Raw genomic sequence first — 25,448 nt, 5'->3', positions numbered from 1 at the left:
TACAGTACCCACCTGCTGAAGTGAAGAAACAGATTGACAGAGCCAGAAGAGTACCCAGAAGTCACCTACTACAGGACAGGCCCAACAAAGAAAACAACAGAACGCCACTAGCCATCACCTTCAGCCCCCAACTAAAACCCCTCCAACGCATCATCAAGGATCTACAACCTATCCTGAAGGACGAGCCATCGCTCTCTCAGATCTTGGGAGACAGACCAGTCCTTGCTTACAGACAGCCCCCCAATCTGAAGCAAATACTCACCAGCAACCACACACCACACAACAGAACCACTAACCCAGGAACCTATCCTTGCAACAAAGCCCGTTGCCAACTCTGTCCACATATCTATTCAGGGGATACCATCATAGGGCCTAATCACATCAGCCACACTATCAGAGGCTCCTTCACCTGCGCATCTACCAATGTGATATATGCCATCATGTGCCAGCAATGCCCCTCTGCCATGTACATTGGCCAAACTGGACAGTCTCTACGTAAAAGAATGAATGGACACAAATCAGACGTCAAGAATTATAACATTCAAAAACCAGTTGGAGAACACTTCAATCTCTCTGGTCACTCGATCACAGACCTAAGAGTGGCTATACTTCAACAAAAAAGCTTCAAAAACAGACTCCAACGAGAGACTGCTGAATTGGAATTAATTTGCAAACTGGATACAATTAACTTAGGCTTGAATAGAGACTGGGAATGGATGAGTCATTACACAAAGTAAAACTATTTCCCCATGGTATTTCTCCCTCCCACCCCACCCCCCACTGTTCCTCTGATATTCTTGTTAACTGCTGGAATTAGCCTACCTGCTTGTCACCATGAAAGGTTTTCCTCCTTCCCCCCCCCTGCTGTTGGTGATGGCTTATCTTAAGTGATCACTCTCCTTACAGTGTGTATGATAAACCCATTGTTTCATGTTCTCTGTGTGTGTGTATATAAATCTCTCCTCTGTTTTTTCCACCAAATGCATCCGATGAAGTGAGCTGTAGCTCACGAAAGCTTATGCTCTAATAAATTTGTTAGTCTCTAAGGTGCCACAAGTACTCCTTTTCTTTTTGCGAATACAGACTAACACGGCTGCTACTCTGAAACCTATTCTTCAGCAGGAGATTCACTGTAAGATGTAGGTTGGGACGAGGTATATCAGAGAGGCTTGGGCAGGATTCAGTAACATATCATTTGATTTTTGGTAAATACTTTTTTAGTGTAGGTGGAGGAACATCAAGGATGAACTCTGAAGAGTCAGCAAAAGAAAAACTGGTGAAGGGGGTCACCCAGATTTGGGCTGGGGAGCCTCTTGATCTTCAGTGAAATGCTGTACCACAGAGCTATACCCCCGCCAGTAAACCTGCTATTGACTAAGAGCTAAAAGAGATTTTTATATGCACAGCCTAGTTAAGAATAATTAGTTTCAGGAATAATTTGTGGTTATGAAAATAGAAGCAAATAGAATAACCAACTGGAACTTATTACAATAGCTTCTTAAATATATTGGGTGAAATTCTGGTTCCACTGAAGTCAATAACAAACCTCCAATCTCACACTTTCTTGTCAACTGACTAAATGGGCCATCTTGATTATCACTACAAAAGGTTTTTTCTCCTGCTGATAATAGCTCATCTTAACTAATTAGCCTCTCACAGTTTGTATGGTAACTTCCAACTTATCTGTATGTGTGTGTGTGTATATATATATATATATATATATATATATATATATATATATATATATATATATCTATCTTATTATATGTTCCATTCTATGCATCTGATGAAGTGGGCTGTAGCCCACAAAAGCTTATGCTCTAATAAATTTGTTAGTCTATAAGGTGCCACAAGTACTCCTGTTCTTTTTGCGGATACAGACTAATCCAGCTTCTATTCTGAAATCTCCAATGTACTTCAATGGAGTCAGGATATCATCCACTGTATTTACTAAAAACCTGTGTCTTCTTAAGTCACCTTTCATTAAAACAAACCAAAGCACGTCATCTTTCTTGCAACCTTCTATACATGCATCCGATGAAGTGAGCTGTAGCTCACGAAAGCTTATGCTCAAATAAATTTGTTAGTCTCTAAGGTGCCACAAGTACTCTTTTTCTTTTTGCCTCTATACATGGGAAGACCATTTTGAGCTTGTCTGCTATCCCTGCCACATGTAAGTCCCCTTTTAAAGGCCTGCCCTTACCATGCTTCCTATACTGGAGCTGATTGATTTGTATATGAGTTGCCTGTTGTTATTCCTCTTCCCTGACATCCGTTGTTAGACTGGAAGCTCTTTGGAGGAAGAGCTGTTTGGAAAGCAACCAGCATAAAGTGGGTGTTAGCACAAATAAATACATTTAATACTAAAAATGTAAATGATTCAGGGATGATTACCATAAATAAGATCACTGATTCCTATCTACATTTAGCAAAGGGGGGTATAGTTCAGTCGTGAGGCATTTAATTTCAGAGTAAGAGGTTGCTCATTCATAGGTGCCCCCAGAAAAAAAACAGCTTTTTCCGATCTTCTGCAGAAATCTCAGATACAAAGAAAGGTGAATTTATTAGGTCTCGGGTTTAAATACACTGTTATATTTCTGATCATTCCAATGTGTTCAGGAGTTGCTCAAAATGGCAATGCTTAAAATGAACGTAAAGATACAAGACACCTTTCTAACTCTGGGCTGTGCCTCTTTAAGATTGTGATGCTACAATCCGATGAGTACATGGAACAAACAACTGGAAGTTATTAAAGGCTCCTTCTTAAATATGTTAGATTTATTAGATTTATTTTGAAAACCAGCATCTAACGTATCTTTTATTCAAATCAATGGAGACAATTTGTCGTACCTAGACATAAGGCACAATTTTTTAATAGTGAGAGTAATTAACAATTAGAACAATTTGCATAGGGTTGTGATGGATTCTCCACTACTGAACATAAGACTGGCCATATTGGGTCAGATCACCTGTCCATCTAGCCCAGCATCCTGTCTTCTAATAGTGCTCAATACTGGATGCTTGAGAGGGAATGAACAGAACAGGGCAATTTATCGAGTGATCCATCCCATTATCCAGTCCAGTTTCTGGCTGTCAGAGGTTTAATACCAGAGCATGGAATTACATCCCTGACCATCGTGGCTAACAGCCATTGATGGATCTATTCTATATAATGGTAGCAAATTCTTTTTTTAATCCAGTTATACTTTTGGCCTTCACAACATCCCCTTGCAATGAGTTCTATAGGTTGACTGTGAATTGTGTGAAGCAATACTTTTTTTGTTTCTTTAAAACTCACAACTATTTTACTGTTTATTAAAATGAACAAAGACAATTCATAGTAGCTCCTTTAGACATTTTTTCTTACTGTCCCCTTTAGTGAATGATGGTATCAGTTCTACTAAATTTGAGTCCTAGACACATAACGGACTTACACTGTAATCTTTAGGAGAAAGATAGAGACCACATCTTCAGCAAAACATCAGTGTGTAAGCCCGGAGCTGAACAGTAGGGCTAGCCATACTGCAGTCATGAATCATCCACGGCTTTGTCTTCACTACACTGTTAGCTCAAAATATAACTTGAGTGTGAGCCTTCACCCGACTCCTGTCTTCCACTGATGGCTCGCGGCATCATCACCAGGCCAATGAGCCAGCAGAGCCACACCTCTTCCCCAGCTTGGTTTTTCTCTCATGTCACCTGACGATTCTTCTTGGGGTCCCCTGATCGCCCCCTCTGCTACTGTTTCTTAGGCCCTAAGCCCTAGCTCCTACTTTCCAGGCCCATAGCCCCCTCCCCCAGGTTCCCCTCCCAAAGCCATGCCCCCCCTTCCCATGCCCACAGCCCCCCCACTAGGTCCCCTCCCCAAACCTGACTCCCACACTTCCCAGGCCCACAGCCTTCACTGGGTCTCTTCCCCAAACCCTGCCCCCTCCCCTCACTTCCCAGGCCCATAGCCGCCACCGCCACCGGGTCCCCTCCCTAAACCTGCCCTCTCCCACTTCCCAGGCACATAGCCCCATCCCCAAGCCCTGCCCCCCCTTCCCAGGCCCATAGTGCCCCCCCACTGGGTCCCCTCCCCCAACTTGCCCCCCCACTTCCCAGGCCCATAGCCCCATCCCCAAGCCCTGCCCCCCCCCACTTCCCAGGCCCATAGCACCCCCCCACTGGGTCCCCTCCCCCAACCTGCCCCCCCACTTCCCAGGCCCATAGCACTCCCCCCACTGGGTCCCCTCCCCGACTTCCCAGGCCCATAGCGGCCCCCCCACTGGGTCCCCTCCCCCACTTCCCAGGCCCATAGCGCCCCCCCCCACTGGGTCCCCTCCCCCACTTCCCAGGCCCATAGCGCCCCCCCACTGGGTCCCCTCCCCCACTTCCCAGGCCCATAGCGCCCCCCCCACTGGGTCCCCTCCCCCACTTCCCAGGCCCATAGCCCCATCCCCAAGCCCTGCCCCCCCACTTCCCAGGCCCATAGCGCCCCCCCACTGGGTCCCCTCCCCCACTTCCCAGGCCCATAGCGCGCCCCCCCACTGGGTCCCCTCCCCCACTTCCCAGGCCCATAGCGCCCCCCCCACACTGGGTCCCCTCCCCAAACGCCGCCCCTCCCCCTGAGGCCGGGCCCGGGCGCCGGAAGTGGCGCCATCAGCCGGGCCCCGCGGGGAAGGAGCCGGCGCCGGGAGCTGACGCGCGGCCGGGCCCGGGAGCGGGGCGAGCTCGAGTCTCCGCCGTGATGGGGGGCGGAGACCTGGTGAGGGCGGGGCGGGGCGATCTGGGGCTTGGCCCCCGGCAGCCCCCCGGGCTTTGGGAGCCTGGATCCCCCCAAGAGTTTGCCTGGGCGGATTTGGGGGTGGAGGGTTAAATGGGGGGGTCTCCAGCCCCCCAAAGGGTAGTTCTGGGGGGAGAGGCGTTGTCTGAGATGGGGGGGGCTGTATTTGGAAGTACACGTGTTTCGGGGGGGGGGCTGTATTTTGAAAAGCCGTTGCCATTAGGGTGCAGCCCCCCCCGTTTGTTTGTCCTGACTAAAGCCATGGAGAGATTCCCCGGGTAACTCGGGGACACCGAGCTGTAGGGCGGGGGCCTCTTTTCATCGGCGCCCTTGCGCCCTGTGCCGCTCGCTTTGCTCTCCCGAGCACCAGGCAGGCGTTAAAGGGGCTTTTAAACCAGCCCAGCACCCACCCCCCTCGCGCCAAGGGTTGGCGCAGGGGCTTAAGTGTAAGCTAGCCAGTTGCCCGGGAGCCGGGGGGGGGGGGCGCTTGAATTTAACTGGAAACACGCGCCTACGTGTTTGCAGGATCAGGGCCCGAATTTGGTTTTGTGGGGCAAGAGCGAGAGGAAAGGGCTTGCGACGCTTTGTAATGCCTTTGAGTGTAATCTCTTTGGGGCAGGGACTGGCTTTTTGCTCTGTGTTTGTGAGGCCCGGGTCCACAGCTGGGACCCCGAGGTGCTACCACAATTCAGATAACAAATAATGATTCCCTAACTCTCGGCCTAAAACACAAACCAACCCTACCTTTGTCAAATTGAGGTGGTAAACAAATAGCAGTGTCTTGGGGAAAAGGGACCCCAGAAGAACACAGTAGTTTTACAAAACCCCAAAGGTAGAATGCAAAGTTAAGCCCCCACTTTGATGTTTAAACCGTTGAGATTTTTTTTTCTGCTGGTTTAAAAGCTGTGGCTTGTTTGCTGCTCAGGCACTTCAAGCGCTGGTTTAGGTGAAAGTGAAACTGATTTGTCTGTTTTTATTGGCCAGTCTGATTGAAATGCCACCTCCAACCCACCCCCCAAGGTAAAGACCTTCGCCTGCTTTCCTTGCCTGATTACAGCTCCCACTGAAGTCTGGGAGACTTGAATGTGTGTGTGGAATGCAGGAGCAGTCCCTAAATTTGCTCACTAACCTGCCTTCAAAACTAATAATCGAAAGCATTCAGAAAGTAGATGAGGAAATATTTGTTAAAATATGACTTCTGTGCCCCTTTGATTCATTCCCCTGGCGCCCCTTGTGAGAAGCTTGTGTTCCTATTTCGCAGAGAGGTTTTGTGGATCTGGCATATTAGCATTCTCAACTGCTTGTACTGGTTCCTCTTCTCTGTAGAATCTGAAGAAGAGCTGGCATCCCCAGACTCTGCGCAATGTGGAGAAAGTGTGGAAGGCAGAGCAGAAACATGAAGCCGAGCGGAAGAAGATTGAGGAGCTGCAGCGGGAGCTGCGGGAGGAGCGAGCCCGGGAGGAAATGCAGCGCTATGCGGAAGATGTGGGAGCAGTCAAGTAAGAGTTAGGCAGAGTATTATGCTAGACTCTGTGTGTGTGGTTTTGTCCCTTGAAAATCCTGTGTGCGTCATTTGTACTTGAAGTACTTTATGGCACCAGGAGGAATTTCTGAATGGGGACATTCTAGTAACACATTTCTTTTAGGACTTGAGTCGCAGCTACCAAATAATTAACTCTCCTGGCTGTTACATTATAAACTGTGGGTGCCATAAAAAATGAAGGTGCTTGTTATAATGGGCCAACAATTACTTCTGGTATTGATTAGAATAGACCTGTCCACGTATCTTAGAGCTGTGACATATAATTCCACACTGGGAGAAATTTCTGAGCGATGAGATCAATTACCCTGTGGAATTGCCTCCAGTTGTCATTTAAGAATGGACAAAGGCTGGAGTGTAGAGAATAATCCTGCTGTGACAGAGAGATGGAAAAGATTAAGTCCTAATATGTCCCTTCCATCTAATTTCTAAGGCCCTAATCCTGTAAAAAATTTACATGGGCATATAACTTTCCACCCTGTGCATGGTCCTATTGACAGCAATGGGATTATTCGCCACGTGTACAGTTCAGCACCTACTTAGGTTTTTGCAGGATCAGCGCCAAAGAGAGGGGTTTAAAGTTGGCTTACTCTAAAGCATTTCTGCTCGTCTTTTCAGAGAAAAGTGAAACTTTAGAGCTGCTTGGAAGGAAGACCAAGTAACATGGAGTTTTTGTTTGAAACAGGAAAAAAGAAGAGAAGTTGGACTGGATGTACCAGGGTCCCGGGGGTATGGTGAACAGAGAAGAATATCTGATGGGCCGCCCTGTGGACAAATACGTCTTTGAGAAGATGGAAGACAAAGAGGCAGGTTGTTCCACTGAAACAGGACTTCTCCCAGGCTCCATTTTTGCCCCCACAGGTGCCAATTCTGTCCTAGACATGGCAAGCAAAATCCGGGAGGATCCACTTTTCATGATAAGGTACTAAATGTGATATTGACCGGGACAATTAACCTAGGCAAGTAGTGAGTTGTGATCGCTGCTTGACGATTGGCCAAGAATGGCACACAGCTCGTCTGTTTTAAGATTCGTATTCTGTTTGTCAACCCATACATCCCCTGTCCACTTGTTTCCTTTATCCACCTGTTGTGTTTTGTCTTTCAAACTCAAAGCTATTTGGGGCAGAGACTGTCATTTACTATAGATTTGTACAGGACAATAGGAATCTAGCTGAGACTGCAAAGCACATCTCTAATACTAATGTTTGATTTGATTGGCTTGCAATGGTTTAGATTTTTCTGCTGACTCTCAGAGATGTTGCATGCTGTGGTTGGAGTCTTTTTTTCTTTTCTTGCTGTGTTCTGTTAAGCAAGAGAATTTGAGCAAGGTACAATTTGACTTAAGGTTTTTCCAAAAACTGAAGATTGTCTAGAGATCTTTTTAGTTCTTTGTGGCATCCGATTAAGTGAGCTGTAGCTCATGAAAGCTTATGCTCAAATACATTTGTTAGTCTCTAAGGTGCCACAAGTACTCCTTTTCTTGTTTCCTAAATGTTACACTATTAATGATCTAGCTCTGAACATTTGTGGTGGGGTGTGTTTGTGTGTGTCCTATTTCCAAGCTTTTCTTGTGTTTTTTTTTTAATTTCTAACTTGTAAATACTAAGCACTCATTTGCTTTCCAGGATAAGAGCCAGATCCTGCAAACACTTAAGCATGTTAGTAACTTTGCATGTCTGAATGGTCCCATTGAGGTCTGTGAGACCACCCGCATCCAGACAGTTACTCGTGGCCTGAGGTGTTTGCAGGATGGGGGCCCAAGATGCATCCTGCTGCCCATGCTGTAGCTCAGTCTGTGTGGAATTTTAAGCAGTTGATGCCCTCCAGTAAAAAGGTGTAAATTCTAAATGCATCAGTAGGAAACAGAGACTGCATTTTCTACAAGGCTGTAATTTTGCATCTAGCTCCTGTATAAATGATTGTATCAGAGTTGCATAGAATTAAATCCTGCAGCTGGATTTTGAAAGAGACTGGATAATTTTATGACCAACAATCATAGTTATGCATGCAAAGGAGTGCTGTGTCTCATGCTGCAGATTGTAAACTGATTGCTCTGTGACTCTAGAAAGAACTTTACTTCCCCTGGGCAAGGCTTTGCAATTGTCCGGTTGCATTACATATATATTGCTCTTGGCTGAGGTATCAGACATTCACCAGTGCCTTAGCCAGGATGGATGGCATTGGGATAAGTCAGTTCCTAAGACAGGACTTGATGGAACCGTGGAGTCAATCTACAAGGGGATATAAAACAGTTTCTTGATTGACCTTGCTATTCAGCATTTCAAGATGGAAGAAAAAAGAAAAAAAAAAAAAAAAAAAAAAAACAACCACCAGACAAAGGCCCTGATCCTACAGTTGGATCTGTATGGTCGCACTTACAAAGTCTGCTTAAGCCCCAGTCCAGCCAATACACATATGTTTAACTTTGCTGCCTTGAATAGCCCCTTTGATTTCAATGGGGCAACTTCTGGTATTAAAGTTAAGTACGTGCATTTGTGCTTTGAATTAATATTTCATCTTTGATGTTATTAATGTTTTTTGAAAACCCCAGTGTCACTTATTTTTCGTTAGGAAAAGAGAGGAAGAGAAAAAAAGAGAAGTTTTGAATAATCCTGTAAAAATGAAGAAAATCAAAGAACTGGTATGTATTCTTTAACAGAAATCAGAAGCAGAATTTGCATTGAATTGAGTGAGAGCAGAATTGGGGTCCAGAAGAAAGACTCTTTAGATAGTGGCTCTCAATCTTTCCAGACTACTGTACCCCTTTAAGGAGTCTGATTTGTCTTGTGTACCCCCAAGTTCCACCTCACTTAAACTACTTGCTTACAAAATCAGACAAAAAAATACAAGTGTCACAGCCCCACTATTACCAAAAAATTGCTGCCTCTCTCATTTTTACCACACAATTATAAAATAAATCAACTGGAATATAAATATTGTACTTTACATTTCACTATATAGTATATAGAGCAGTATAAACAAGTTAATGTATGAAATTTTAGTTTATACTGACTTCGCTAGTACTTTTTATGTAGCCAGTTATAAAACTAGGAAAATACCTTAACTGAGTTGCTGTACCCACGGAAGACCTCTGCGTACCCCCAGGGGTAAACATTCCCCTGGTTGAGAACCACTGCTTTAGAGAAGGGAATTTTTCTATTCCCTGCCTACTTTTGGGTAAGAACAAAATAAGCTCTTTCATATAGAAAATCTCAGCAACGTTTTTTTTAAAAAAAAAACCCAACAATCCCTGAGCCATGTTATCTTTCCCTTATTTGTTACATTATTATAACATTATTTTAATTCTCAATTCTCTTGTCACAGATCAGCTATACCAAGTCACATAGACAGTGAGGAGGACTTGGGTGGGCTCCATAATAAGAGTCCCTTGCCCCTTCATAAGAGATTTTGCAAAGTGTGTGTTGGCCTGAGATTCTTTCCATACAGAATCTTTGTGCAGCCTCCCATGACGGTGGCTGTCTAACGCTTGTGTGAGCAGTGATGATCAGCACCGAATTTGGTTTTTTGCATTATAGTTGCAAAGCAGCTTGGAAAAAAAGGAAAAGAAGAAGAAGAAGGAGAAGAAAAAGAAGCACAAGAAACGCAGACATCAAAGTTCTAGCAGTGAAAGCACCAGCGGGGATGATGAGCAAAGCAGAGCGAGGTACATTTGGGGGCCTTAGCCATACCCTGCACAATTTTGCCACTATCTACATCTCTGCTCTCACTTCCTATACTTTTCCAGTCCTCTTGTTTTATTACTCCATTCAACCTCTCTTGTTCCCTACTTCACGGCTCTCATGCGGCCCCTATACTTGGAATGATTTCCTTCTCATCTGTCAGTTCCCCCCCCTTCAAATTCCATTTTAAACCTGATTTTTATGAATCTGATATTTTTCATCAGTCTCTGCACAACTGACCCTCCCATCCCTGGCCTGCTGTCTCATTTCTTGTGCTTTTCATTTACCTTGTCTTTCCCTGTCCCAAAAAGCTTATAATTTAAGAATGTCATATTCTGCTTTTGTATACCCCTTGGATCATGTTGTGGTGCTGTGTTATTTTTAGTTATAACATGGTGATTTGGTGGGATGATACACAAATAGCCAGTATTATGGAGGGGGACTACATTTTATTATTTTTTATATTTCCTGTAGGGGAAAAACAAATTGGGAAAACACACTCCAAACACATACCTGTCATGTTAGACTTTTTTATAAACTCTGAAAGATTTCATGGGTGCAGTGGATAGAAAGAGAGATTGTATTAAGTTTTTCCACTCCAAAGACTGTACTTTAATTTTTCCCTTTAGATCCAAGAAGATGGATAGTTCTTGGGAACCTGTTCATCCCAAAGTCCCAGGGTACGGCTTACAGGTAGCCACATGTGCTTCTCACAACTTACTGTCTGTAGAGTGTGCCCATGTAGCTGTAAGGAAAGCGTGGCTCTAGAGATTACATAGTGGTTTTAGGCTCTGGAAGAGGACTGTGAGAAACAAGGTAGTTTTGTGGGTAAGCTCCTACTGGGACCAGAGATTCAAGTCCCATCAATGATTTTGTCCTTCCAACATAGGTGATGGAACTAGGAGTGCTGGGGATACTGTCACACCCCCTGACTTGAAGTGGTTTCTGTCATATATAGGGTTTGCAATTTTGATTCAATGGCTCTCAGCCCTCCACGATACAAGTTGTTCCAGCACCCTGCCTTCCCAGGTGGATAAGACCAGTTCCATTCAGTTTACTGTGCCAGGGTCATATGGTTGTCTGACTTTATACTATGCTATTTAAGCACCTAGGGTGATATAGTGGCTCCATTAAAGACAAGGATAAAATGCCCATTGACTTCACTGGATCCAGGATTTCACCCCTTGTCCTCCAGAAAAGGCCTTAAAAACCAAGTTTTTATGTGCCCTGTGTGGCTGCTGAAGATCTAGTGGGGTTTTTCATAAGAGCAAGGATTTACCCCAGGGGTGGTTTTTTTTTTTGGGCCAAATTTTCTTGTCCCTGTACTGTTCTGGTTAGCTGCTGCACGCCACACCAGAAGTGGCTGTATTTTTGGTGCTCTGTGTGTAGTAGTAAGTGCTTTGGGATGCAAGGCCCTATAGAAATATATGTTTAATATGTCTAAAACCTCTGCACTAGACTGTGGACAGAGAAGAAACGACAAGGAGTCCTTGTGGCACCTTAGAGACTAACAAATTTATTTGGTCATACGCTTTCGTGGGCTAAAACCCACTTCATCATCAACTTCATGTACAGAGAGACCTTCTGGTGAATGGATGGAGTTGTAGATGATGCCTTTTGCCTCTGTCCCATACATATGCCTGCACTTTGCCTAGCCTAGTTCTTTCTGCCTCACCAGCACCACGCCGGGGGCTCCCATGAGCGTTGTGCTTTTAATTGCTCTTTGTTGAAGGATGTTCTCTTCCTAATTTCAGAGTAGAGACCCTGACCACAATCACAGGCCTCGGCGCTCTCCAGCTGCTGGCCAGGAAAGAGCCACCCACAAACACCGAGACCGCGCTAGATCAAGGAGCCAGTCCGGGTCTCCTAAGAGAGACACTGTCAAGAAGAGTACAGGGGAGGAAGAGTCTGAGCACAGGAGGTCAAGATCTCTGCCTAGGCATGGTGAACAGTGAGTGTGAAATCTTCACTTTGAAACAGATTCAAATAAAGGGCATGCATGGCTTCTCTCCCGGGTGGAATTCTCAGAAGTCAGTTGAATGCTCAGCATTAAAATTCCTCCTATTACCTCATCAGACTACTTGTAACTCTTTCCTAACGTTTCTGCAGCTTTAATTTCTCACATCACTTTATCCCAATGACTTGAAATTAAAGCTGGTGGAACGACAGATGCCTGGCTTTGTATCATCTGTTCAAGGGGCTGCCTTTGTAACTGTTGTAGAGATCTCCCAAACCACAAACAGGGCTTGGGAAGGATTTAATTTGACTTAGTAAATAAATTGTAATCCTTGAATTATCTCTTTATCCCAGAAATGAACAGAGGGAGACAGGGTAGGGCGAGACCCACCGTGAATTAAAATTTACAGAGAAAAGTTGTTTAAATTTAATCATTTTTACGGTGGAAAGTTTTTCCAAATATTCTCACACCACTGACACTCCCTTCTACTTCTAAACACCTATTAACTCCTTCCCCACAAAAAGGAAGTTTAATAAAATCTTAATCAAAATCCCTAACCCAAGCAGAGTTGTGACCCCATAAATAGAGAACTGCCAGAGACTCCGTGAAATCCACTAAGGACTTTGCTCTTGCTATCAGTGTTACAGAGAAGGGGCTCAGATACGAAGATGATGGGTGACCGTATAAAACCCTAAAATTGATTGTTAAAGGGACATTGATAATTTAGAATCTGGTCAGATTTTTTACAAAATAGTTTCAGCCCCCAGTCTCTTTGCCACTCACACTTTGTATTCTTTAAAAAGTTTTTTTCCCCCTCCTGTTGCTGTGAATAAAAGTGACCCATACAAACAAGCAAAAAGGGGAGAGCAACTATTTGGGGGAACCAGTGAAAGCAAATTTGCTCAAAGTGCAGCCAAATGCACAGAATAAGCAACCGGAGGAATTTTTTTTCCTCTTGAATCTCTTTCCGTTATAGTCATTTTAGGGGCTTTTTTTTTTTTAAAAAAAAAAAAAAAAAAATCAGGCAGTGTGTGATTTTTTTTTTTTTGAAGTGGATAGTGTCCCTTTAAATATTATTTGAGGGTTAATATGATATCAGTGGCTTTAACAAATTATTTGGTATGGCGAGATGCTCTGAAAAATGATATATGAAGCAATTATTGTTATGAATCTTTACTTCCAGTCATGAAGTGTTGATAAACCTTGGATACTAGTTATTCCCTGCCGGTGCAGAAACTTAAGTTGGGTAAAAATAACGATAAAAAAAAAAAAAACCAAAAACCACAAATGTTAAAATAAAGTCAGTCTAAAAATTCATTTTTAAAATGAACATCCATTCTGCTGAAGGTGACAGATAATGCACCTGGAACTATAGGAAAGCTCTTATTTCAAAACGCCAGCAATAGTTCTTGTGGTCTGTTAAATATCTGGTTGCTACAGGAAAGGGCTAGAGGTATGTTGATATTATGTGCATGCGTTAAAAATTCTTTCCTGGGTTACAGGTACAGCACCAGGGTGGACAGGAAAGAAAAGGAAAGGACTAGGAGCCCTTCCCCTAAAAAAGGATACCGACGACAGCATACTTCAGGGTATACTAGGTAGGCAAAAGGTTGCACACCTGGCACCTTTATAAGGAAGCTGCCCATGCTGATCCTAAAATAATAGGCAGTGAGTAATGCAAAAACATAATTTATATTAACTAGAATGGACCAAAGGTGAATGGAATGGACAACAGCAGGTCAGGTGAACAGTCCAAACAGTGTTTGATATTTCAGAGTGTGTTGTATTTTACCATCTCGTACTGCTTCCCACTGCTATGCATGTTCTCTTCCTGGCTACGAGTTGTTCAGCTGCCATGTACCAGCCTGCAGGGGCGAATGTGAAGTTGTTGTTTTATCCCACAGACTGGTAGCTAGAAGCATTCTATATCAGTCATCAGGCTAACATGATGCCCTTGTTGGTGTCCTATTATCAATCAGTTTAAAAAACAAAAAAAAGTCTTGGCTCTCATTGGGTTGTGGAGGGAAGGAAAACAGTAAAGATCAAAACACAAGAGACATTCCACTTAAGTATGTGCTTAAGCACCTTGCTGAATCAAGGCCCAAAAGAAAGCTGTGTCAGAAATGCCAAGAACTTGAGGCTCAAACAGCTGTTATGGAAAACATCCAGGAGATGGGTGGCTGTGTTGCCCATTTCTGTCTTATAAGGAATGAGGGGCCTTCTTGAGTATGTTCATACTTCAGAGCCTCAGCAAACAAGGAAGATCTCCTATGGGATTGCTGTGTTCAATAATGTAGTGGATTGTGTCCTTGCTATGAATAACTTCTGCATTAGAGTTTGGGGATGGGAGAGGCAAGTGATCATAATGAACAGCACTATTTCTGCCTCTCAACAGAAAGATCTCCGCCGAGGAGCTAGAGCGTAAGCGTCAGGAAATGTTGGAAAACGCCAAGTGGCGGGAAGAGGAGAGAGCAAACAATGTCAGGAGACACCGAAAGGAGGAGGAGCGGGAACGAGAACTGGAGAAACTCAGCTCCCGAGATGGGAAATTCCTACAGTGAGTGTCTTGCTAGCACATCCCTCTAGATGAGTTAGACACAGGGAATAGTCCCCCAAGGGAATGGGTGAGACAGCAGATGAGACATTTAAAACTAGACTTGACAAAAAACACTGTAGAGAATAATTCTGCACTGTCTGCAGGATGGGACGAGGTAAAACCTGATTGAGCTTCTCCAGCTCTACTGTCTGATTCCATGTTGTACATTAGAACTAAGGAGGTTTAAATGTTTTTTTTACCTAACTGTCTAAAACAGAGTGATCAAGACTTCAGTGGCTGCCTAGTCATTCAGTGCAAGTTATTTGTGGAGCACTATAGAACCGCATGGTGTTTTACAAGCGGATAAAGAAAAATTCCTTGTTCTCAGAACATGCAATATCAAGGCCTGATCCCAGAAATTCCCTGTACACAGACCTCCTATGTGCAGAGGGCTTGTGTGATTGGGCCTTAACTAGATCAAGAAATAACAGACCATGCAGGGTAAGGGAAGGGGTGTTAGGAGAGAGAAGCGTCTGTAAACACAAGGGGTGAGATCCTCCCTCCCCCACTCCAGGCTCTTTATGCTGGGTAAGAGTTAGAGCATTGTAAAGTGGCTGGGGAAGGATTCTCCCAGTATGGAATCTGAGGAAGACAGCTGTATAGGTGTTTTCTGAGGACCCACTCACACCTGGGCATAGGGGGTGTGGCAGGAGTGGTGTATAAGTCATACACCATTCCTGCCACACAGTGCTGTAGCCCAGGGAGCCCCTATGAACCATCTGAATTATGCTGGAGGCTGTTGCAGCCCAGAATTGGGAAGGTGCAAAGTAGCTTAAAATCACCACAGACAATCCTCCTGGGCAGAATCCAAAGGAGGAGGGTGGATTCCTCCCTCCCGCTCTCAGAGCGGACAAATTGACAAAATTTTGTACGTTACTGGAGGGCGCGGGAGGAGCATAGGATATTGTTTAATAATGTGGTTTGAGTCTTAAAGGTAGTACATCAGGGCTCACAATTATCCCTTCTTGTCTGTAGCTAACATCGCAATTTACAGCATGAGCTGTAGCATTTGAGTTCCTAGAGGAGCACTGCCCTGATTTGCAGGCAGATTGCTTTTCCCTCTTGTATGCTTCTCAGAAAGCTGAATCTCCCATGACAGATACATTGGTAATTAACAGTTCTGTTTGGAAGGTTGAGGAGTAATTGGGAACCTCTTAAAATTTATACAGAGCAACGCTGACCCTGCATATATGGTACTTAGTCTGTCACAGGCTAAACTGTAGTCATTCAAATGTTCTAGTGCAGACAGCATTAGGAAGCAGCAGTCTGTTTCCTGTTCTAGCTCATGCATGAGAGTCCGGGAACAATGAAGCTTTACTGGAAAGAGTAAAATTTAGAAGGATGATCTGACTTACTTTCTCATTCAATTCTTCTGCAGCCATATAAAACTGGAGAGCGCGTCCACTTCCTCTGTGGAGGATCGGGTCAAACGCAACATCCACTCTATCCAGAGAACACCAGCTGCCCTGGAAAAACACTTTATGCAAAGATGAAACTTGCTCTCCTTCTGCTGATGTGCTGGCTCACTAGGGCTTTTTCAGAACAGTTCACAGGACACTTCTTCTCAGAGGGCAGCTGCCCCATGCACAGAGGGATCCTCCAACAACCTGCACAGACTCCTGCAATGATACTTACTCGGTGAAAGGGAGCTGGACTTCTCTATATCAGCACAGAGTTCCTTGGCCTTCTAGCTTTGTAAATGCATTTATATCCAGAGTATTAAATTGCACTAAGCTGTTTGCTGGAGTCACCCTCCACCCTTATATTCTATTTTTAACATTGTGGCAGATCCTGCTTCCTGTTGTCCACCTAAACCAGCATCCATTTTTAATACTGTTATCAGACACAAATTTCTGGTAACTAATTACCAGACTAATTGAGCAAGTTGACCTCTTTCGATGATAGAAAGGATACTCAATGCTGTAGAATCGGCCTTGGGAACAAATTCACCTGTGGCATTACTCTGCTAACTTCTGTGAAGTGACACCAGAGACAGACTTAGCTTGATTAGTATTCAGTATCACCAGTTTGGGAATAGGCAAGGAGGGTGTATGGAGTTAGTTTCAGCCAAACTAATCTGTGAAATATCTGTAGAAATGTGCCGAATTGCTCACAGGTTTGAATGATGTGTCAGCAAGGCGGAGACTTGAGTGAAAGGAAAAATAAACTGAAACAAAACTCAAACAAGATGCAGGTAATAGAATAAAATATTTCTCTGGGATTTTGTACATATACACAGAGTAATGGGCATAAGTACAGGTGTGTACATCTGACTAGGCTTTTTCTTGTTCCTAACCTTCTTTTCTGGAAATGAGTCAGATTCTAATTGCAGAGAGCATTGTCAGTTCATCATTTGGGGCCAATTAGCAATTAGTGCAGTAGGTTACAGCAGCCTTGGAAAACCATTATAAAAATGTCTTCTCCCCCATTATGTTGAAAATGGGTATTTTACATCCAACAATAAAACTGTTGTTTTGCTAAGCAAGCAAAAACCTTTGCAATGCTGAGTGACACAATTGTGCGTTCATGGGTGGAAGGGGCATTATTTGGAGGCTGAGGGTAGCAATGTGGACATTTAATTAGGATTTTTCTCCATTTTATGAGAAGTCAGGTAAATATACTTTGTATCTGAGAGAGCAAATTTTCATGACAGTTTTGAAAGCTGATTTAGGTACTCTCTTTGAATTGACCATATTCTATAAAATGTTTTCCTTTGGCAAATGATTATTGCTTTATAGTAGCTTACTGCTGGGTTATTCTAAAATTAGTGCAAAGGGGAGTCAAATGAACCCATTTACTTTAAGCAACTTTTAAAATTATACCTAAAGACACAGTATTTCTCACTCCTGCCCTTGTACATTACCACTGCAAATCTTTCATCCTTGTTGTGTTACAGCACTGGGTTCTATTAAATGTTGTGTGGCGTCTTTTACAGCTGTATGTTTGGCTCATAACCACTTCTGTTACAGAAACAATAGGAGGCAATAGTAGAGAAAGCTCTAATTTGGGAGAAAGAATTAGAATTACACAGAGTGATTGAAAAAGGCCATACCAAAACATTCTCTGTCTCCTCAAGCATAAATGAGATTTACACTAAATGACTAGCCAGTGACCGTAAATCCTTATAGTCAGGTAAGGAAATAAACCAACCATCTACCCTTATTAAATAATCAGAGCTGGCTAACAAACTACAGATGTTTCCCTCCTTGTCGTTCCTATGACTGGGCTGACCCTCTGCCTCTCTGGAAAAGCCGCAGGTATTTTGCCCTTGGGCCCCTGTCTTTATAGTTTTCAGAGTAGCAGCCGTGTTAGTCTGTATTCGCAAAAAGAAAAGGAGGACTTGTGGCACCTTAGAGACTAACAAATTTATTAGAGCATAAGCTTTTGTGAGTTACAGCATCCGATGAAGTGAGCTGAAACTCACGAAAGCTTATGCTCTAATACATTTGTTAGTCTCTAAAGTGCCACACGTTCTCCTTTTCGTCTTTATAGTGCATTTGGATTTGAAGAAAGCCTCCCCTGGGGGAACCTGACATGCTCCCCTCTCTGTAGGCTGGAGGGGGACCAGAGTTCCAGCTCCTAGGTCTCCCGCTTCCAACCCGGGGATCTTGGAGGGGGAACTAGGGGGACCCCTAGTGGGGCACGTGGAAGCTGAGGCGGGAGGAAGCTGCCAGGCGCCTCCCCCATGTGCAGCTGTGCCCCTTTCGCTCGCCCTTTAAGAGTGTGTGGCATAGATAGCAGGCCATTCATAATTCCAGGCGCCTCGCTGCTTATTGGCTGCAGTCGAGCAGGACGGGGCCTGACGCAATACGTCACTCAAATTGGGCGAGACCATCCCTGGCGAGAGGAGGAGGGAGACACTTTCCCCACCCGCTCTTCTCTACCTCGCCCGTTCTCGCAGTTCCCCCATCAGCCCAGCATGTCTGACGTATCCTTAGGGCTCCCTCGGGGAACTCGTCCGGGACTAGCCCGGGACCAGGCAGTGGCTCTCCCTCCTTACACTCCTGCTCTCAGTACCCCTTGCCAGTGTGGGGAATGGTACATCCCACTCCCCTCCTCCTCAGGCCTCCGCCATCTTGGCGCCTCCTTAGTGCAGGAGCCGGAGCGGGCTCGGCCGGCGAGAGTGGCTCCTCCTTAGCGGTGGAGCGAACCACTGCAAGGAGGGGCAGCTAGCGGGGCGGCCGGCACCACTGTGGGGGAGAGGGAGACGCGAACGAGCTGGCAGGGGCGGACGGCTCCATCGGGCGGAGGGTGTAGGGGTTCGGGCGGAACCACTGTTTGGGGGTGGGGGGGGGGGAGTGTAACGGGCCGGGGCGGAACCATGCGGAGGCGCTGCTAGGGGGGCGGATCCGCCATGGCCTCGAACTGCGCGGGGGGCTCGTCGGCGGGGGGCGCCGGGGCGGCGCTGGGGGCCGCGCTCAGCGCCAGCAAGACCAAGACCAAGAAGAAGCATTTCGTGTGTCAGAAGGTGAAGCTGTTCCGGGCCTCGGAGCCGCTGCTCAGCGTCCTCATGTGGGGGGCCAACCACACGGTGAGGCGAGCCCGGGATCGGGGCCCTTTCCTTCCCCCCCCCCCCCGGGCCTCCGAGCCCGCCCTCATTGGGGGGCAGCCGCACGATGAGGAGACCTCGGGATCGGGGCATCCATCCTCTTGGGGACCCCCACCGGTGAGGAGAACTCAGCCCCTCCCCCCGCCCTGGGGATGGCACCCCCCCCCCTTGGCACTCCCCCCGGGCCCTCCCCACAGTTCCCTCATGGAGGGGGGCAACAATATGGTGAGGAGACCTTACTATGGGGGTTGGGGGCTTTTCCCCGTCCCCCTAAGGGTACCCCCCCCTTCCCCAGGGCACCCTGATCCTGGGGCTCTCAGCGTCCCTCATGCTGGGGGGGCAACCCCATGGTGAGAGGACCCCAGGCACTTCCCTGCCTCTGCGACGTCTTGCATCCTCTGGGATCAGGGCCCCCACCCTGGACACTCCCACCCCTTGCCCCTGGGGTACCTGCACCCCAGGAACCCCCCCCCCCACCCTCCCTGTCCTTGGGCACCTATGACTCAGGTTTCGGAGCCTGTCCCCAGTTGTTTTTCCCCATCCCCTCAGGGCTCTGACACCTCTCAGTCCAATGACAGGGCCCCCCCATCTCCCTGGAACCAGGAGATCCTGCTTAGGGGGGTAACAACGTGGTGGAAAACCCTAGAGGGCCCCCTTGTATCACCCTGGGACCCCCATCCTCTCTGTGAGAGCCCAGCTACACAGGGAGATCCTGGGAGACCCTGTGTCTTTGGCCCTCCCATTCCCGAAGATCCTCATAGCCCTCTACATCCCTATGTGGGAATCTACCGTCTTGGCCCCTCCTCTCCCACACATATTGGAGATTCCCCTAATGCTAGGAAACCACAGAGCCAGCCTTAGCATCCTCATGGTAGGGTCAGATGCACAAGGAGGAGATGCCAGGATCCTGTTCCTATTCATTCTTGCCATGGAAACTCTCACCCCAAACCTTGGAGCCCGTGCTGAATATTGACAATCTGGGGGTCATGTCCCAGGTGAGGTCCCAGGGCATTGGGGACCATAGAATTCCCATGGGGGATGGAGTGATACCTACCTCAGGTGGAAGCTGGGGGGGTTGACATGAATATCTCTGAAGCACTCTGAGCTCCTCGCCTGTCACAGTCTTCTTTGGATCCTGCTTCTGACAGCTTCATGCCTTACTCAGCAAACTTCTTCCCTCAGCTTCTGTGATTGCACCCAAAATCTTGCACCGTTCTCCTCATATACCCGGATGGGATGGGATGGATTGGAAATGACTGCCTCATGGCTGTGGCAGATAAACTGCCATGGCAGCCGTTAAAGATCTGAAAACCATCATCCTGGTATAATCTTCTGATTATGGAATTCCAGAAACCTTTCTCTCCTCCCGTCCTCACTTCAAATTTAATGTACTCCTTTTCGGGGCTGGGAAAACATTATTCCTTCTCATGGAGTGAAAGGGCCTCAGCCATCCATTCCTGCAGAACTTAATTTGCTGATTATTATTATTTATAAAGCTTTCTAGCCCATATGGTGGTGAAGAAAACCTCACAAATATGACCCGATGCATGTTGTCTTCCTGAGTCAAAAGATGCTCAGGTGTTTCTGCTGCTGCTCAGAACTTTGCCAAGAAGCAATCTAATGAAATTAACAAGACTTTTGTCAGCTTCACTGCTGTCATTAGGAACCCTTCAGAAGCAGTGAAATTAACAAGATTCTTCCGATGAAGTGAGCTGTAGCTCACGAAAGCTTATGCTCTAATAAATTTGTTAGTCTCTAAGGTGCCACAAGTACTCCTTTTCTTTTTAAGATTCTTGTCAGTTTCACTTGCTACCTCATAGTCACTGGAGCAGTTGCCACTTGGACCAGGGCCACCAAGAAGTTCCCTTTTTTATCTGCCGTTGGCTGTTACGAATTTGGAAAATTTTTCAAACCTTGAATTGTTACATTGCAATGGAATCTATTAAGGCTCAGAATGCTTGGCTGTGAAGAATTTACTCAGAGAACGGGAGGCAAGGCGAAAGTTTGGTGCGAACACCAAGCTAGTAACGTGATTATATCAAATATATATTATAATGATACTGCTGCCAGAAACTGCAAAGCTGCATTCTGTGGAGTCAGAAAAGGGTTTAGAAAATATCAGTTTTGACCCCCACCCCACCCTCTGACAAATATCTGTGATTTCCTAATGAATTGTCAATTAATTTTGATTTTACTCTGTTGCCATTGGCCTTGTTGCTGAGAAGGCATTTAGGTGAGGCTAAAACAATTGGACCCCAGCTCCACCATTGTGTAAAGCAGATCATAGTCTAAATTATTTTTATTTGCTTTACTAATGAGCAGTTGCTCTTGCAAGCCTGTGTTTGAGGAGTCCTCGGAGTAGGGCATACAAGAGTTATTTGTATATGAGGTGGAATCACTTTTGTGTTGCAAACAAATGGATTAGGCCAATTCTTATCATGCAGCAACTGTCTGTAAACAAGGCCCATTGCAAATGAAAAAGAACAGTTGAACCTGTGCATAATTGGCCAACCCTGAACAAATATTGACAGGAAAGCACCTTTTTTACTTTACAATTAGAAAAGAAATCTGCCCAGCTCTTAGGATGACAAATTACAGAAGCTGGAGTGAGGGTAATGCTTTGAGAGAGTCTTGTCACTGCCTGGCGCATGGCTGCCCAATTGGTCCATGTGCTTACTGAGAGCTCCTTAAGGCCTGAAACTAGATAGTGAGGCATATAGTTATGTTTTACAGATCACGTCAACTGCCTGTGTATTTATGCCACAGTTCTATCTCAAGTTCCAAAGCCCTGTCCCAGCCTGAACTGGACATGGTATACTATGTAAAAAGGATTGTCTGCAACCCAGTCTCTCCTTTGGTTGTTCCAAAGGCTTGGTTAGAAATCTGAAGGGATTTTCCCCAGGAAGTTATAGGTCATGTGTGGAGTCCTAGCTTTCTATCCAAAGTTATTGAAATAGACGTAGTATTTGAATATACTAGGTTTGCATCCAAGCACAGCAATTGTCCAGGATGCCGTACTGGGCACTGGTTGTACTGGTTGGCACGCTATCTCAGATTCTGCTGAATTGATCCAGTGTGAACAGGAAGCCACAAGCATGCAGCTGTACTAGCGCAGTCAATCTTCTTAATTCCATTTTATGATGCATTGTGTCTCACCTGAAAATGTGCCGTAAGCTCCTGCTCATAGGCAAGGCCACATAATATGGCAAGCAGAATCTAACTTCTGCTCCAAGGGCCATGGTCTCTGAGGCACTGTAGAGGAAATTATGCAACAACTGCAAATATTTTTAAGAGGTTTTTATTAAATATAAAAATGAATAATATTGTTCCAGTAGCCCTGTGGCATATATTTTGTAACTATGGAATAAAAAAAATGACTGAAGGTTTGCTTCAGTGGTCAGCAGTGAGAGTGTTAACGGTGTTGGCAATGTCACTGCTGTCTATAGGTTTCAGAGTTAACTGCTTCTTGAGATAAATGAGGTGGGTCACACCTCACCACTCCTATTCAGGCTGTGTGGTCTCTAAAGTTTAAGTATATTTTCAAGGTTATCTTTGCAACTATAAGATTGCAAAAGAGACTTTTTTTAGAAGCTTACATTCTGGAGCCCATTTTGCTGCAAAGGATGAACTTGATAGCTATAGAATACACGTCCCTATCGGATAAACCCTTTGGGAATGCCAGAACGTGTTGGTACCATCGTGATTGTGAGGGTTGTGTCAAAAATAGTTATAATTGGGCCAAACTGTTCCATGGACAAATCCAACAAACAACCATTTTATGTAATCTGTCTGCTTGTTTTGTAAAGATACACCCTGGGGTCCATTAATTTATTCTGGTAACAGCTAGGCCTCCCTTGTGGTTAAACAGGCTTGCTAGCAGCTGATGCAAATACAGTGGATGGTGGGCAAAAGTAGATGATGTGTGTGGAGATATTAGTGCATGCAGATTGGGAGTTATTTTTTACATCAGTTCAGGCTATAACTCGCTTTAACACTGTCTTCATCCATACTGACTGTGCTAGACCAAATTTAAATTGAGTGGGTCTGAACTGGTTTTTGATTGTATTTTGATACTTTGTGACTCTGTGTAGACAAGACCAACAATAATGATTGTTGGCAGCTGAATCTGCAGTGGGGGGAGGAAGCTTGTTCTTGCCTCCCTTCCTCCCCACCCCTCCAAAAAGTATGTAAAGTTGTGCGAGAGCGAGCCAGAAAGAGAGCGAGCCAGAAAGATTGAGTCCCATTTGTGAATGGCTCATGAGTTGCATTGAAGAATTAAACCATTTTAAAGATGGCATCCTTTGGGGGCTTTCGTGGCTTTTCGGGGAGAACAGAAGATTCAGGCTTCTCATTGCTGGCTGTACATTTAGTGTCCCTCCTGCATATCACTTCATAGCCTGATTGAAAGTGTTTGCGTAAGGGGTGGAGGAGGGGAACACCAAGAGGGGAGGTGAAAATGTTGAATTGTGATAACTACACTTCATGAAGCAACAGTGTTTGTACAAGTGGTGAGACCATCGTTCTCATTGTAAGGTATTAGTTATACCAGATGACAGGATTCTAGTGTTTGCCAGTGGTGGTGAGTGTCTCTCCCTGTTTCTACATGTTGAACAGCCATGTCTGTGCGGATCAAGTTAGCCTTTGTTCGGTGAGATGGTAGCTGTAGATCTGTGGCGTTTGGTGGGAACAAAGGGCTGGTTTTTGATCTGGTGTAAGCAGGTGCACTGCCATTTAAATCTGTATATTTGTGATGCTGTCTCTGTGGATCTTGCTAATGGTAGCATTCTCTCTTCTTGAATCTCCATGTATTGAATGAAGCACCACCCAATCTCACAGGATTATTGGGATTTTGTGCTCAGACAGTACAGAAGGCAGCTATTTGGTATTCAATCCAAATAGTAAAAAGAAAAGGACTACTTGTGGCACCTTAGAGACTAGTACTCCTTTTCTTTTTGCGAATACAGACTAACACGGCTGCTACTCTGAATCCAAATAGTAAAACTGGGATTTGCAGCATACATTGTGGCCAGAATTTATATAGCACACCAAAAACAGATGCATCTGCTACATACTGTTTTGAAGTCTACTAAACTGATGCACTCAACCTACCATGTGCCAATATTCATCACATCCCTAATGTTGATTGTTTCTTCCGGGGCTGTAATTGACCTTTAGTGAGTGCCGTGTATGGCAACAGGATTGGTAACCAGCATCAACGACCATTGCAATACTAAAGGAGTACTTGTGGCACCTTAGAGACTAACAAATTTATTAGAGCATAAGCTTTCGTGAGCTACAGCTCACTTCATCGGATGCATCCGATGAAGTGAGCTGTAGCTCACGAAAGCTTATGCTCTAATAAATTTGTTCGTCTCTAAGGTGCCATAAGTACTCCTTTTCTTTTTGCGAATACAGACTAACACGGCTGCTACTCTGAAACCTGTCATTGCAATACTGTGACCCCAACTTGCAACAGAATGTATTTTGGAACCTTCTCTTGAGATAATGAGGAGAGAAATAGCCCAGTGGGCTGGATACTGACCATGGTTCCGTTTCTCATTCTGTTACAGATTGACTTTGTGACCTTTGGTAAGTCACTTAGTTTTTCTGTACTTCAGTTCTCCATCTATAAAAATGGAAATAATAGCACTTACCTGTTTCACAGGAGGCTTGAGAGGATAAATACGTTAAAGATTGTGATACAACTACTCTGATTGGGGCCATATAAGTACCTAAGATGCATCAGAAAAACTGGACCGGGTGATCTCATGGCCTGCAACCTTAGCTGTGATTCCATCATAGCTCACAAGCTATTCAAAGTTGGGCCAGGTCAGTGGAGATCTCTGAGGTGCTTTGAGACGAGGTGTGTTCAGTATCACTAGGAGATGCTCGTCCCTTAATCAGTAATGAAATAGTGGTGCTAGGGGCTGTTTTCCTGTAGGAGGTTCCATCTCTGGGATGAGCTGCTGAACCAAAACTTACTGCTAATGGTTACAAAGAGTTCCATGGCATAATCGGTCTAATTAATCGCACTTCAGCTCACAAAAACTCTATTTTCTCAAACCAACCCACACTTAGGATTTCAGTTGTGTACAGTATTCTTCTTCACTTTCTGTCCTAAACCATTGCACTGTATTGCAGTCTTCTGCTGAGTGGTTGTATTCTGCTCCAGATATGGTCAGATATCAGTGCTGATGAAAGCGATCCTTATATTTATCCTTTACCTACCTCAGGAGGGTGTCGTGGAGCTTGATTAATGCTTGCAAAGCAGTTTGCGTTCCCTGGCTGAAAGGTACTAGAGGGGAACAAAGTATTTTTATTTTCTGAGAAAATTCCTGGTCTAAAGAATCCTGGAGAATAG

The 25,448-nt window shown here is 45.1% G+C and overlaps 2 protein-coding genes and 1 long non-coding RNA gene across 3 annotated transcripts in view; 2 read left to right on the top strand and 1 right to left on the bottom strand.

Moving 5' to 3' along the window:
- Positions 1–943: 943 nt before the first annotated feature.
- On the bottom strand, positions 944–24,317 carry LOC122457687. Its single transcript, XR_006277360.1, has 4 exons — positions 24,141–24,317; positions 9,437–9,441; positions 2,679–2,684; positions 944–957 (listed from the first exon to the last, which is right to left on the bottom strand). It is a non-coding gene; the product is annotated as an uncharacterized LOC122457687 (long non-coding RNA).
- CWC25 (CWC25 spliceosome associated protein homolog) lies at positions 4,624–17,039 on the top strand. The gene is made up of 10 exons (XM_038385859.2): positions 4,624–4,747; positions 6,092–6,264; positions 6,991–7,227; positions 8,877–8,946; positions 9,842–9,969; positions 10,615–10,678; positions 11,740–11,936; positions 13,445–13,540; positions 14,338–14,499; positions 15,917–17,039. The coding sequence occupies exons 1-10, from the start codon at positions 4,730–4,732 to the stop codon at positions 16,029–16,031; spliced, it is 1,260 nt and encodes a 419-aa protein (XP_038241787.1). The 5' UTR covers positions 4,624–4,729; the 3' UTR covers positions 16,032–17,039.
- The window catches only part of PIP4K2B (phosphatidylinositol-5-phosphate 4-kinase type 2 beta), a 33,300-nt gene continuing 26,459 nt past the window's right edge, over positions 18,608–25,448 (top strand). The window contains exon 1 of the mRNA XM_038385207.2: positions 18,608–19,069. Coding sequence (XP_038241135.1) covers positions 18,893–19,069 — 177 coding nt within the window. The 5' untranslated portion in view covers positions 18,608–18,892. The remainder of the gene's footprint in view (positions 19,070–25,448) is intronic.

Source organism: Dermochelys coriacea, chromosome 27 (genome assembly GCF_009764565.3).
Source record: "Dermochelys coriacea isolate rDerCor1 chromosome 27, rDerCor1.pri.v4, whole genome shotgun sequence".
NCBI lineage: Eukaryota > Metazoa > Chordata > Testudines > Dermochelyidae > Dermochelys > Dermochelys coriacea.
The sequence above is the reverse complement of the archived record's forward strand: the minus strand, read 5'-3'. Positions and strand labels throughout refer to the sequence as shown.

What these genes read in the sequence shown, in the direction of transcription:
- CWC25 (XM_038385859.2), top strand. An exon ending in GATGAGCAAAGCAGAGCGAG is followed by an intron (nt 9,970 to 10,614) that starts GTACATTTGGGG and finishes TTTTCCCTTTAG; the next exon opens with ATCCAAGAAGATGGATAGTT. An exon ending in TCCCAGGGTACGGCTTACAG is followed by an intron (nt 10,679 to 11,739) that starts GTAGCCACATGT and finishes TCCTAATTTCAG; the next exon opens with AGTAGAGACCCTGACCACAA.